This window comes from Macaca mulatta, chromosome 4 (genome assembly GCF_049350105.2).
Source record: "Macaca mulatta isolate MMU2019108-1 chromosome 4, T2T-MMU8v2.0, whole genome shotgun sequence".
In the NCBI taxonomy this organism is placed as follows: Eukaryota; Metazoa; Chordata; class Mammalia; order Primates; family Cercopithecidae; genus Macaca; species Macaca mulatta.
Window position 1 is genome coordinate 137,679,279 of NC_133409.1, and position 15,299 is coordinate 137,694,577.

Below are 15,299 nucleotides of genomic sequence, written 5' to 3' on the forward strand. Positions count from 1 at the left end.
AAGCATTTTCCAGGTAACTGAAGCCCACAAACCCAGAGAACTTGTCTGCCTTGTTCCTTGCTGTTATCCCAGGACCTAGAACAGTGTCCAGTACATGGTAGATAGGCAGTAATAATTACTGAACGTGTGAATAAATAAAAGTACTAAAGCTCTTTTATTTTTAACCATTTGTGAAAATGTTTTCTACACTGAATTACAGCCATCCCTCCCTTTGAAAAAAAAAAAAATGACACTGAAAAGAAATAAAGTTTTTCTTATTAATTTGGGATACCACTATAAATAGCAATCACTTTACTCCCGTACAATGTATCTTAGTGCCTTTAAAGCTATTAAAATACACTGGGCTTTTTGCCACCATGTAAAAATGGCCTCAGCATGGTATGCTCTCATAACTTTTCCTTTCCTTATATTAACTGTCATTGCTGTGTTTGCTCTTGCTGTCTTATTTTACACACAAAAGTCTGGCAAGGTTCTAAACTTAATTCTGCCTCCAAAGCAGAATAAAATACATGGACTTGGTTACAATTCAGAAGCCTTTTCCACTTATTTCTGACCTGTAACTACATTCTGATTCTATTTATTTAACAAACTCCTTGCTCACACACATCCTCTACCACATTCTACATAAAATCTGAGATGGTTCTATTAGTTTTAAATGAGTATCTTAAGGATTTTCATTTAAGTGCTAAAGTTTCAAATATTAATCCTGAGTAATGAATGGCTCAAAGACGACCTCCAATGTAAACCTCAGGGAATTTTTTTTTTTAATCCATTCAGGAGACACCAGCCACGACAAAGCTGGATTTCATCTTGCTTGATAGGCAGTGATAGGGCCATAATTTAGATTCACGGTTCCAAAGTTCATGACAGCAAAAATCGAACACACTGGCAGCCATGGCATACAGTGCTTACAGAGGAGGGCTTATCTCCTGAACCTAAGAGTGGAAAGGATAATTTAAGTACAGCATTTAGTTTATACAATATAACTGGAGTTCCTTCCCCACAACAAACTTTGAATAATGTTTATAATTTAGCAATCAACTGAAATGAAAGAATTACCACAACTGAAATAAAATATTTATGTATTTCAAACCAGTAGAACTGTGTCTTCAAAAACTAAAACAAGCTAAAAGAAACCTAGTTCTGAATTAGGGATGGATACAAATAAAATGGGGGTTTGTTTATTCGGGTCTTTGAGCTGCTTTTCTTTTTTTAAAAGATTTCATGAACTTTCATTTGAAATAAGCACAGTTTGCTAAATTAAAGGACCTGATTAAGTATTCTTTAAAAGTAACTAGCTGGGTAAACAATAAAGTAAGTTATCCAAGAGTCAAGAAAAGAAAAATGACTTCAGACTGCTTTATGAATATTCTCCAAAATCACCAATCCTTCAACAAAAATAGTTCAACGGAAGATTTCAGTTCCTGGTACTGAACTGAACAAAGAGAACCACATGTTTTTAATGGTTGCTCATAAACGACCCAAATAAATCTCCAAAAGAACAGGAGTAGTTCTTTCAGTATTTTTCCCTTTAAAATTCATAAGACCAATTCAACACAGAAATAAAAATTACTGTACTTTATGGCACCACTCACTCTGTGACACATTTATTTGCTGTCATGAAAGTTAGTGCCTCAACAAAGTAAATGAGATTTAGGGAGAAAAAAATTTTCTACCATTTTAAAAAGCACAAAACGTCCTTGCCATTTGCGGCAAATAGAGTTTACCCCCCTCAAATGAGAAGATTTTCATACTAAATAAGAAACCTAAGTATTTATATATAAATGATACAAAGAAGCTTTCCAAATAGCTTTTCAATCAGTGATGATGCTGACCTCAGATCACAATTACACTGCTAACTACCATTTATAAGAAACGAAGTCTACACAACCAAAAACTGTAACTTACAATTTAACCACTGATGTTCTATCTTCCCTGGCTTTAACGCTGAACCGTAACACAGAGCAACAGCACACCCTGCTGGAAGTTGGTAACACGAATAATTAGCAGCACTGAACTGCTAAGATTTTACCCAAGATGAGAATTACTTCAGAACCAGTCATTTCTCACTAACTGAGAAAAAAAGAGGTTCACAGGCATTAACCATCAGCTGCCTATATGTATGTGATCTTAAAGGTTAAATTAAAACTCAGAATAACTCAAATTAAAAGATACTGCTTTTTCCTGCTCATTTCCCCAGCCCCATAGAGCCCCAATCACCCCAAGTGATTTTACTACTCTGGCTTTAACCCTAAATAAAAATATTTTCAAATGTGCTTTTTGTAAAGAGAAACTGGTAATCACATAGAAGAGGAAACCAAGCCCATTTTCTATATATGACTGCCTGAAGTACCCCTTCTCTCCCATCCCACCTTGGCCTTAGAAATGCCCCTAAAGATTACCATTAAGAATGCACAAGGCGTGGCCGGGCGCGGTGGCTCATGCCTGTAATCCCAGCACTTTGGGAGGTTGAGGTGGGTGAATCACGAGGTCAAGAGATCAAGACCATCCTGGCCAACACAGTGAAACCCCGTCTCTACTAAAAATACAAAAATTAACTGGGCGTGGTGGCGCGTGCCTGTAGTCCCAGCTACTAGGGAGGCTGTGGCAGGAGAATCGCTTGAACCTGGGAAGTGGGGGTTGGAGTGAGCCGAGATTGCACCAATGCATTGCAGCCTGGCAACAGACTGAGACTCGGTCTCAAAAATAAAAATGCACAAGGCAGCCTGGTGGCCTGTGAACCACAATTACATGCCATTGGCAAAATGCCTACACAGATTCTGGAATTCAAAATATGAAGACTAAATTAAGAAACCACATGTCCTGTTGAAAATATACGCATCTAGTATGTTTTCAACATTTTCACAGACATGGAAAATCATGGAAGCCACTGTCTAGAGAATCCAGCTCTGCCCTCCCTAACTCAAACTCACAGTAATCCAAGGATGAACAGAATTGTATTTAAGTTTTGTAAATGTGCTCTCTTTGCTATAAAAATAAAACTCCTTGGTACTGTTGAGATTCCTTTTTAGAGAAAACAGGCTATGCTAGCAATGACCTGCACTGTTCTGAGTGACTAGTGTTGGTTTCTTGGCTCCTTGGTCCCACATCTAAAGGTTCTGATTGACCTCTGGTCAACTTGCAGGGTACTCTTTAGTCATGAAGGTCAACAATTCTTTAAAAAAATAAAATAAAATAAACAAAAACAATGAACAAGGCCAAGGAAGATCCAACACTTAAGTGTACTTTTCTCCAAGAACCAAAAAGGCAATAAGCACCTCAGGTGTATTTTTCTGAGATTGTCTCCAGTGGCATTATCTGGTTCATTATCTCAATCAAAGTACATTTACAATTAAAATTTTGAAAGGATACCAACCTCGAGCCTCTTTTCAAGTGATTCAATTCTGTCCTTTTTACTAGCCAGATTGGCCCGTGTGTAGCGGCTCTGCCCAGGAAGATATAAAACTTGACTGTAGCATTCTTCCCACACCTGGTTATAGGCTTCACTTGAGAGTTCTCCATGGCTCATTCCTTGTTTAACCACTTCCATCTCCTGCACCAAAACATCCTGGGCCTGTTTACAATAATAATTACAGTAAGTTTAAGTACTACAAACACTTGCCATATCCAGAGAGCTTTAGAAGACTAATTTTTTCCCTCCTTCCTTGAGCCAAAGCCAAGGAGACGTGATTGGTTGTTTTTTGGAAGGGGTGATAACAATACCTAGGAAAAATAGCCTCAGAAGCCTTTGAGTCAATGCAGACTGCTTTTTAAAAGTCAAGCATCCATGTTTCCTCGAAAGTATAAACATCCTTTGCTTTCACTCACTATAACAGCAGTTATCATTTCTCAGGTACCTACTGTGTGTGAGAAACTAGGTTTAAAAGTTTTACCTACATTATATCCAAAGATCACAATCACTTTACAAATTAGCCAATATTAACCTCATTTAAAAGCTAATGAAATTAGGCCGGGCACAGTGGCTCACTCCTGTAATCCTAGCACTTTGGGAGGCTGAGGTGGGCGGATAAAGAGGCCAGGAGTTCAAGACAGCCTGGCTAACACAGCAAAACTTCGTGTCTACTAAAAACACAAAAATTAGCAGGGTGTGGTGGCACACGCCTGTAATCCTAGCTACTTGGGAGGCTGAGGCACAAGAATCACTTGAACCCAGGAGGTGGAGGTTGCAGTGAGCTGGGATCACGCCACTGCACTCCAGCCTGTACAACAGAGCGAGACTCGGTCTCAAAAAAAAAAAAAAAAAGGCTCATGAAACTAAGGCTCATAGAGATTCAACAACTTGTTAAGACCACATCGTTAGCAGGCAGCATGAGGCAGAATACAAATGGCACCAATGGGTGTGTGCCTTCCACTCTCCCACTCCACCGTACGTGCAGGACCTCACGTGATGGTAAAGGGGAGCTAGGCGTCTTTTTGTCACGTGGCTTTTTTTCTCATCCTGAAGGAATGCCCCTGACATTGCCAGAAAATGAAACTGGGGCACGAATCAGATGATAGATCATAAACCAGCTTAGTTCACTACTAAAGAAAAGAGTGTAAAATGACAGAATGAGAGGGAAAGCTGGACAGGCCTGGGTTCAGATCACAGCTTCACCATTTAAGCATCTCTCTGAGTTTGCTTAATTTATCTGAGCCCATTTCTCAGGATTTTTCAGCTTGGAAAGCTGAAAAATACCTTTCCAAGCAATTACGATGCTGACCTTAGATCAGACGTGTTTGTTATTAGGATTAAGTGAACAATATACTATAGAGCCTAGCCCAATGCCAGACACAAAGAATTCCATAAGCATATGAATTTTTTCCCAGCCCTTTGCTTCACTGCTTATGAAAAACTGGGAACCACCTTCTGTGCCTTACAGAAGGCTTTCAATCTTTCTAGTAATAATAAAAATAAACATATCAAAATCCATAAAATCAAGAGAAATTATCAATAAACAATTTTAACAAAAAAATGGAAAATCATCTCTATAGGAGAAAAAATGGACACTTAAACAATAACTCTTAAGGGAAATAATGGAAACAAATCAATTTTAACATACCTTAAAGAAAGTATATTAAAGAAAAAGAAAATCTGACACTTTATTAAAAGAGAAATGCTATTTCACTCTGAAACTGTACACAATAAAAATTTACAAGTTCGATCTTAGGAGAGAATATGGGTAAGTTATCTTTAAACTATCCATAAATAATCTGCTAAGTAAATAGCTGCTTCAAATTCTTTTTGGAACAAAGAGAAATATACACAGATAAATAAAATATGAGAGAATATTTAAGCTACTTTGTTTCAAACAATTCCAGACCAATACTTAGAATTATCATTTTTCAAAAACTGTGTTAGGGTTTATCCTCTACAGAATCTCCAAAAGCAACAACGTGATCCTTGTTTCAGGTTTCCATACATATAATTTAGGAAAATTTATTTCCTAAATTCCTCTTCCCCTCATATTTTCACTTTAAAAAGAGGAAACTGTGCAAGTATCAATTTCATAGCCTGATTTTCAATCCCAGTTCAATGATTACATGTGCTCGACAGAGGAGGCAACTCAACAATGTCAGTTTCCCTATTGCACTTACTAAAAAATGAGTGACTCAAAGTTACTCTGAAATCAGGGACAAGTTGTTGAAATATAAATCGAAACCCTCCTTCCTCTATTTTCTAAAAATCCTATAATAAATATGTATTAGTTACGCAATACAGAAAATACAAAGTAAGAAATTGTGAGAAGGGAAGAAAGAGGAAAAATGCAGGAGGGAAGACAGGAGACTTTGTAAGAATCTTGTTTGTTTCATTCTAAGTATGCAGCAGCTCATTCCAAATCCATGGGTCTATCACTGCTCCTCAGGGCTGAAGACTAAAGAAAAAAAGACTTTTAAACTAATGACCACTCTGCTTCCAACTATGAGACCCACTGTATCTTCTTATACAATTATGGAGATTTCTATTTACAATCACAGTTGTTTGCTCTGTCAAAACAGAAGGAATAAAATGCATATAGAAGAAAAGACCAGACATAGACTTCATACAAGAAATCATGTCTTCATGTCCTTATCCAAAAGAGTAGGGGGAAATCATGTGAGGGTAATATAGTCAGAAAAAAAAATACTTCCTTTTTTCCAATAAGTAAAAGGTTTAATCTATAAACATGTTTATATTAGTCTTTCTTACCTCTTCATATTATTCTAAATAAGTGAGGTTTAGGTACTAAAGGCATCTGCATCTAATTTTTATTCAGGGATAGCAGAGCTGAATACAGAAAATGGCAACTGTAACAACTGTCAACCAAGCCATTAATACCCATGAACCAAAAACACCCTGCAGGTGTTTATTTGATAAAGGTCTATCACACCAAACATGGGGGATGGAGGTATTTAAAGTATGTCTTCTTCATAACAATCTAAACATGTATCTCCTAATCATACATTTCAGTTGTTTATGAATACCAATGGGGAAAAATAAGTTCATTATTTGTCCATGATACACAGCACCTAACAAATACCTAAATCTCAAGAAGAAATAGTCCAGCTCAATCATACCTTTTTCAGCTCTTCTTTGGAGAACTTCTCATAAGGATTATGTTCCAGGTAGGTAATGTGCTCTGAATTATTGGTACCAAACCCTACAGTTTTGCCTTTTTTATTTCCAGATGGTTCATAAGGGTGATGTAGAAGGTCATAATGAAGCATTGTGATCATTTCTTTTTTGATTAGTTCTTCACTTTTCTGTAAATCTGTTAAAGGCGGTTCTACATTTAAGGGTCTTAGAATAGTTTCATTTACCTAAAATGTTAAAACAAATACAATTACCAAACATATCACTGCAATATATTAATGTTATTACCTGTTACAGCACGAATTAAATAGCAGTTTTACATTTTCAAAAGCAATTTCTACTTTTTTCCTTCTAAATTCTGGTACTAGTGAAACATTTTAAAGATTGGGTTTGAGAACTACTTTGCTATATTCCAGAAAGTAGATGAAATTTTGTTTTATAGTCTTTATGAATGATGTAAAAAGCAGCAATCATATAAAAAGAAACTTAAAACTTCCTAAACCAGAAATTCTAACACTTACTTCTGATGGTCTTGGCAGATCTTTCTGGACAGCTTTATGCATTCGTTTCATTTCCTTTACACGCTCTGCATCTCGTATGGCCTAAAAAATGATTTTTATATCCTTTATTGCAGCTATAGCGTATTTGATACCTCTCAATAAAGCTAAAAACACTTTGGTATGTAAGACTATGTATGTTCAATAGCTAAAGTTTAGAAATTGGTTTAAGTTTGTAGAAAGGCAATGCTAAGGCAACAGAAATGAATCAGTCTATTCACTCTCATTATAATAGAAACTAAGAGCTTCCAGTGTCTACTAGAGCATTCTCCAAATTTTCATGGATCCATCCATCACGTAACAAACTTCTCTCATCTAAATGGAAAACCTAAACTCCAAAGAGACTCCCACGACACAACTCTTTCTTCCCTTTCACTCCAAAATTACTGACTTAATTCAAAAAGCCAGCCAAAAAATGTAGTTTCCTGATTCTTATGAATAATGTGGGATAACACATTAAAATTTCACGCCATTTCTGAAGGAGTAAATGTAACTCAAAGTAGCTGAGAACTAAACACAAAAAGTATCATCCTCTGTTCCCACTGAAAAGCACATTCATATCGGTCCCCTCTAAAATATTATTTCCATTGATGTCATTCTCACTCCAATCCCCTGAGATTAAAGGTACCTAAAATCATTCAGCAATGGACTGCAGCAAGACTTACTAAAAAGGTCATATAATATTAGTTCTAGTTTAGGATTCACCACTTACCCACTATTAGACCTGAGAAAGTTGAGACCATGAGACCTGAATTCATCTGAGCTTGTTGAGTATTCCTTATTAGAACTATCTGGGACCAGAGGATCTTGGATTTCTGATTTTTTCAGATTCTGGAACATCTGCATTATACTGACTCTAATTCAAAAAGCTTCAATGAGCATTTCTTTTGAGCATCACGTCAGCACTCAAAAAGTTTTGAATTTTAGAGCATTTCAGATGTTGGATTTTCGGATTAGCAATGTTCAACCTGTAATACCAATCCTATTTATATCACTGTGCTGTTATGTGCAAATGAGAAAGTAATTACGTATAAGATATATTACTAGAAAGTGTTACTAATATTATTCTGACATACTCTATCTAAATTTCCAACTCCAGTTTAGACACAGGTCTTACTATGTTGGACTGGATTCAAACTCCTGGGCCCAAAGGATCCTCCCACCTTAGCCTCCTGAGTAGCTGAGACTACAGGCTCGTACCATCGTACCACCCAAAAACCAAGATGTATTTGTTTTTAAGACTAACCGATAACATCTTTTCTTTGCTAGATTGAAGCAATGTCCAAAAGACTACCTACGTGTATTTTAGAGAAGCATAATGAATTTGACAAAATGTATTTAAATTTCCATATATGTATTTTTAAGAATGTCCATCAAAATATTGTGAGTATATTAATTATGTGAGGATACATTATTAATGACATAAATTATTTACTTCAGAAGTTTTTTCAATATTAAAAAGAACTAGGTAGAGATCTTGAGACATTTAATGGCTGTTCTTCATTCTTCGAGCCTACTGACACATTCAGCCGAACTCACGCTTCTTTCAGTACAGTTACCCACCTGCTTTCGAGCATCCACATCGGCAGCATCTTCAATGTAAGTATCATCTACTTCACGTTCTTCCAGCTCCTTCTCGGCATTTTCTGGTAGAACAATTTCAAAATCATTCTTAGGGGCAGGAAGGCCCAACAACCCTAAACGGAGATGTTCTCGAGATTCTCTTTCCTGTAGAAAAGAAGTGGTCCTTCTCAATTCATGCATATTAAATATTCAACCAGAATTTTATGAGTCTTAAAAATTGATAGCACAACAGTCTAGTCAAAATAACTGTACAATTTAAAATAACTAAGAGAATAATTGGATGGTTTCTAACACAAAGGTTAAATGCTTGAGGGGATGCATACCCCATTTTCCATGGTGTGATTATTACACATGCATGCCTGTATCAAGATATCTCATATACCCCATAAACATATACACCTACTACGTATCCACAAAAATTAAAAATTATAGACAGAGAAAAAAAAGTCTCAAAAAAAATCAGCCTAATATTAATTCTAGAAAAATAATCCTGACTTCAGAGCTAAGACAAGGCTTTTGTTTATTTTCTATCCCCTCTTCTTCCCAACATTAAGACCAATCAAACACTTTCACTTGTGATCACTGAAGATACTCTGGGATATTCCAACAGGAGGTTTGAGGCCAGGGCAGAAAAAAAGACCACTATAATTTTCATTTGAGGGAACACATTTCTGACACCGAAAGTTAACAGCAAATGAAAAGAACAGGTTCAAAAGTTAGTCTGTCCTTGGACTAATAAAACCCACTCTGAAAGATACTTGAATTTGTATGTATATGTTTATTGTTAATAAAAATACTAAATCCCATGCAGACGAAAGAAAGTAGAGTCCTGGTTCCCAAAAAACCCTCCTGGTACCCAGAGGTTTTCCAGTCCATCCTCAGTACTGACATGTACCAGGTGTGAGGAACAGATGAGTTGCTATGTCTAAAACATCCTCCGTGCTTACTCATATTGTAGTCTCCATCTGGGACAGCCCCCACCCTCCTTCGGAACATACCTCTTCCAATAAGGCTTTCCTGTTACCCAACAAATGTGATTATTCCCTTCTTTAACTACCCTAAGCACATTGGCTTTACTCAAAGGGCTTATTCTGTTCTGATATTACAATTATTTTTGGACTTAGTTTAGTACTGCCAATCTCCCCAGAATATAAATTTCCTCAGGACAAAGGACATCTATATTCAACTTTAGATCCCCTCAAATGTCCAAATGCACACTCCGCACTCATGAGGTTCTTAATCTGTTTAATTCTTATGTATCCATTCAGAGTTGGCTTTAGTTGATATCAATTTGAACTTTAAGAAACATACATAAATCAACCAAATATATATATGAAGTTAGAATTAATTTTAAACTGAAGACAAGCCAGTATAATTAGAAGTTTTTTTCTTTTTAATTTCACAATGATTTATGTGGCATTAGGTAATAAGGCCCAATAGCAAAGTAATAAATGCAATAACACGGGCAGAAGCAAAACTTAACTTTTACAATTAGCTTTCTACCTCACCTTGCTGAAGAAAACTTCAGTGAAATCAACAACAAGCATCAATATTCACAAACCTAGTAAGCATAAAGAAAGATGGGTTTTGAGCCCAAAATATTCCCTTTCATCAAGTCTTACAGATCATTCTCTTTTTCTGGCATCCACAGGTGTATAGATTCTTAAGGTATACGTGATATGCACTAACAGGAGAAATTTTAATTTGGCACCCATGAGATATTAAAAAAAAATTTAAGAGTATTAAAAGGGAATTGACATTTACCATCTGCTTCACATAAGAGGGATCACTATAGTCTGCCATTCCATCCTCAGGATTAATGTTTAACTTGTCTCGAAGAGGAGTTCTACCCGGGGTAGAGTTAATAACCGGTTTGGGAGTTGTTCCACTCCGGGGAGTCAGCCCTTCAGCTCCATTAGAAGGAGTCCTAGAAAGACAGGAATCCCAATTAACAGAAGTGCCACTTATATTTAGATTGTGCTTTCAAATGTTTTTCACATAAATTATTTCACAGGAAATATAGAAAAAAAAGGAATAAAGATTTCAGAAATTCTGTCTAGCTGGTTTTGTTAGGATCTCTAGGTTAAAATCAATGTTTGGTCTAGCTAGCATGGTATTTTTATTTTATTGACTTAAAATAATCACTATATTTGATATTTTCTTGCCTTCCTAAACTGCGCCCACTAAACATTATTTCCACTTTTTCTTGGCACATTAGGGCGGCTAGGAACATGCAGCGGGCAGGGAGGTGGGCCACCACACTCAATGACCCCAGATGACTCTTCGAGTTTGGTGTATATTTGTCTCCTACCCTCCCTATCAAGCTGTTGGTTCTCACATCATTGTCACTGTCATTATTACCAAAGTACACACTTTAAATAGTTCCTCCTTTTACATTTTGTTTAGAAACCAAACACCACACTTTTGGAATCACATGTAAACATGAGTAAGTTCCTGAGGGAGGCCTAAGAGATTCTCCTAGGAATAAGATCCACAGAATCTGCAGCAACCTATACTTTAAATATTCAAAGCCTTTTTTTCCCCTGGTTGCCTATTTCCTGTATATTGGTGTGTTGCAGAATGGTGACGCTGCCAGACAGCTATTCCTGGTAAGTAAGGTGTTATCACATAAGACATGGTTCCCGCCCCCAAGGATTTTACAATCGAGGTGAGAGACAAGACATACAGTTGTCCCTAAGTATTCACAGGGGATCGGCGGATTAGTTCCAGGACCAAAATCTGCAGACACTCAAGTCCCTGATACAAAACGGCATCGTATTTGCATATAACGTATGCACACCTTCCCATGTACTTTTAAATCATCTCTAGGTTACTTATAATACCCAATACAATGTAAACGCTATATAAATTGTTGTTATATTGTATTTTTATTTGTGTTATTTTTTATTGTTGTACTGAGTTTTTTAGAATATTTTTTATCCACAGTTGGTTGAATCCACAAATGTGGAACCCTCAGATACAGAGGGCCAACTAAACATAGGAAGTGAGGTATTAGGCTCTCTTATAAGACACTCAAGAAGTGTTAAATGTCTACGACTGGCTGTCAATGCTTCTTGGTTCTGCTGTCATGACACCTGTAATAGCCTGAAGTGCTTTCTCTACTAAATAACCAGTAGGAGGACATATCTTAACACTTAAAATTCAAAGTAAACCCCAAATATATCCAACCACTGTAAGTTCCAATTCCATTTTACTACTACATGCTTCCATAACATTTGTATTTTAAAGATTCTTCTTAAAAAACAGCAGCTTAAAACTAAGCAAAAGAGTTATAAAGAAATACTGAATTCCAGTTAATGCATGTGGAAGTGTTTAGGGATCAAGCAAACTGATATCTGCAAGTTACTTTGAAACTCATTAAAAAATATGATGGATTGGTGGATGGATATGCAATAAAGCAGATACAGTAAAATATTAACGATCTTAGAATCTAAGTGGTAGGTATATGGATGTTCACTTTACCATTTGTCAACTTCAACAGGTGAGAGACTGGGTCTCCAAAACAGAGTTTATTTGGGAACAGCAAGGGATTACAATGTGGGATATGTGTGCTATAACAGACCATAGGTATACCTGAGAGTGCTGGGGCAAGGAGAAGTTTTTAAAGATACAAGGGAGGAGTCTACGTAAACTGTTTTGAAACAAAGACCATTGGTTACAGGGACTTAATCACAGGAGGTGGCATTTGTTTTCATTGCCGGTATACATAACAGTATCCTTTATCTGAAATGGGGGACCAGAAGAGTTTTAGATACGGGATTTTTTTTCAGATTTGGGGATAATTCCATTATACTTACTGGTTGAGCATGGCAAATCAGGAAATTTGAAATCTGAAACGTTTCAATGCGCATTTCCTTTGAGTGTCATATTGGTGCTCAAAAAGTCTGGATTTAGGCCGGGCACAGTGGCTCAAACCTGTAATGCCAGCACTTTGGGAGGCTGAGGTGGGTGGATTACCTGAGGTCAGGAGTTCGAGACCAGCCTGACCATCATGGAGAAACCCCATCTCTACTAAAAATACAAAATTAGCCGGGCACAGCGGCGCAAGACTGTAATCCCAGCTACTCGGGAGCCCGAGGCAGGAGAATTGCTTGAACCTAGGAGGCAGAGGTTGTGATGAGCCAAGTTCACACCATTGCACTCTAGTCTGGGCAACAAGAGCGAAACTCCGTCTCAAAAAAAAAAAATTTGGATTTTGGAGCCTTCTGGATTTTCAGATTTGGGATGCTCAACCTGTACTGGCTGTTGGTAGGGCAACATCTTCACAGAAGCAACTTATCTGGAATTTGTGTGGTTTTCAGAAGATCCCTGGAATAATTTCTGTCATGGGCATATATGCATGAGGGTTCCTTTTTCATTAAAATGTAACATTAAGTGACTCCATTTCAATACTGATAACTTCCACACATTCTTTCAACCTTTCTAAATGCCTGAAATTTTCATAATAAAATGCTGGAGGGAAAGCAATACATAAAAGGATTACAATTTTAATAAAATTCACAAAGTAATCATTAAAAATGAATCAATCTACTCTAAAATCAAACACAAAGTATTCAAAAATAACGTGATAGGATCCGAAGTTTTGCAAAAGGACACTCCAATTAGACAGGTGTGGTGGCAGACGCCTGTAATCCCAGCTACTTGGGAGGCTGAGGCATGAGAATCGCTTGAACCCGGGAGGCAGATAGGTTCCGTAAGCTGAGATCGTGCTACTGCACTCCAGCCTGGGTGGCAGAGCGAGACTCCATCTTTAAAAAAAAAAAAGGGAGAGGCACTCCACAGTATTTAACCATTTCCCAGACACTATCATTTATTACTGTGAAGAAGAAATCAAAGAGGAAAACTCAACACAATAAGTATTAGCTCTCCATAAACATTACTAAAGCAAACATGCTAAGTCCTTGAATTCATGTTTTTCTAAAATAAAAAACATGTTCATTTACAATACCTGAATGGAGTAGAGAGAACTGTGTTTGGAGTCTGTACAACCTGCCGCTGTGGAGTTACACCTGAGAAGTCACTCTCATGCAACGGGGTATTAAGTCCACCTTTTAATGGGGTGTCCACATTGGTGAGGGCCATGAGGTTCTGGGCTTCCTGATAAACAAGCAGGCAAAGAAGCACGGTTAACAGTTTAGACAGGCTTGCAGAATCTCTTCTGGTCCTACTATATAAATCTTGAAGCAGGCAGAATTCTTACTCATTTTCTCAATGAAAACCAACAGAGAAAATGAATACCAGTCATGTCAGATTTCAATGTTTCCATTCCTTCTATCAATCTAACACATCACATCAGAAGTTTTATATATCAAATAAAGTTTTATGTGTAGAGGTGCACTTTTGTGGCCTCACATATGAAATTACTATTACCCAAAAACTTCTCCTATTACCTGTGCCAAACCTCTCTATAATCGTGAAATATAAGAATTCAAATTTCCCAGTGTGAGCTTAGGCCAAATGTCTGAATGCCTGGGTTTTAGTCTGGCTTCACCACTGAATTCTCTATCCAGTCTTCATTAGTGTCTCTGAGGTCTGTTTCTTCTACTGAAACTTAAGATACTCCCAAGCAACCTTTCCACTGCACAAGAAAACAACTTGTGGGGGTCAGGTCCCTTTCAGAAGTCTTGCCTGATCTCTTCAGGCAGAACTGCCCATGTTCTCTTTAGTCCCTCTATTGTAACGCCGTCCTCAGTGCTATCTTTGTACCCATAAATCTCTTAATGTCCAACTTAGGGCCTGTGGCAGAGTTTATTTTCCAAAGATGGTCACAACCTTCTCTCTCATGTTTCATGTTCTTAAAATCCAACCACAATACTCCTTCCATCAAGAGGTTGGGTCTATATTCCCTCCCCATAAATCTAGGTGGGCTTGTGATTCACCTGTAACCAACAGAATACAACAAAAGTGACAATGCTTGACCTCCAAGGTTAGTTTAGAAAAAATTACGCAGCTTCCCACCACATTCACACTGGAGCCCTGAGACACCATGTGAGAAGTTCAACTGTTCTGAGACCACCACACTATGAGAAAGCCCAAGCCACATGGAAAGACCACATGCAGATTCACTCCACATTCCCAGCTGAGGACCCACCCAACCAACAGCCAGCATCAACCACCAGACATGGAAAGACAACACCTCCAAATGACTCTATCCCCTCTCCATCAAATCACACAGAACTGCTGAGTCCTCCTTACTAAGGCCCTAGACATCACGGAGCACAGACGAACCACTCCTTCTGTGCCCTGTCTGAATCCCTGACTCACAGAAGTCATAAGCATAGTAAAATGCACTAAACCACTAAATTTCAAGGCAAAATGAAAATAACCAGAGCAAGACTTAATTCCGTTATTCTGTATATCTTCACTCATGAAAAAAAAAAACCTTGAATTTTACATTATCAAAGGCCCTGTGTGTGTCCTTTTTGCTATTCCAAATATAAAGCATTTACTAGAAAGAAACATATGTAGGCTTAGAACTTCTGCACAGGAAAGAGAAGAAATAAGAATCAAATAGCAAAAGTATATATTCCTGGAAGAGTGGGTGACATGTGACATATCATATGTGC

General features: G+C 37.4%; 1 protein-coding gene across 1 annotated transcript in view; it reads right to left on the reverse strand.

Annotated features, from left to right (window-relative positions):
• CDC5L (cell division cycle 5 like) overlaps positions 1-15,299 on the reverse strand; it is a 64,960-nt gene that overhangs the window by 14,040 nt on the left and 35,621 nt on the right. The window contains 6 exon segments of the mRNA NM_001261272.1: positions 3,377-3,574; positions 6,556-6,798; positions 7,093-7,173; positions 8,692-8,856; positions 10,477-10,639; positions 13,682-13,830. Coding sequence (NP_001248201.1) covers positions 3,377-3,574; positions 6,556-6,798; positions 7,093-7,173; positions 8,692-8,856; positions 10,477-10,639; positions 13,682-13,830 — 999 coding nt within the window.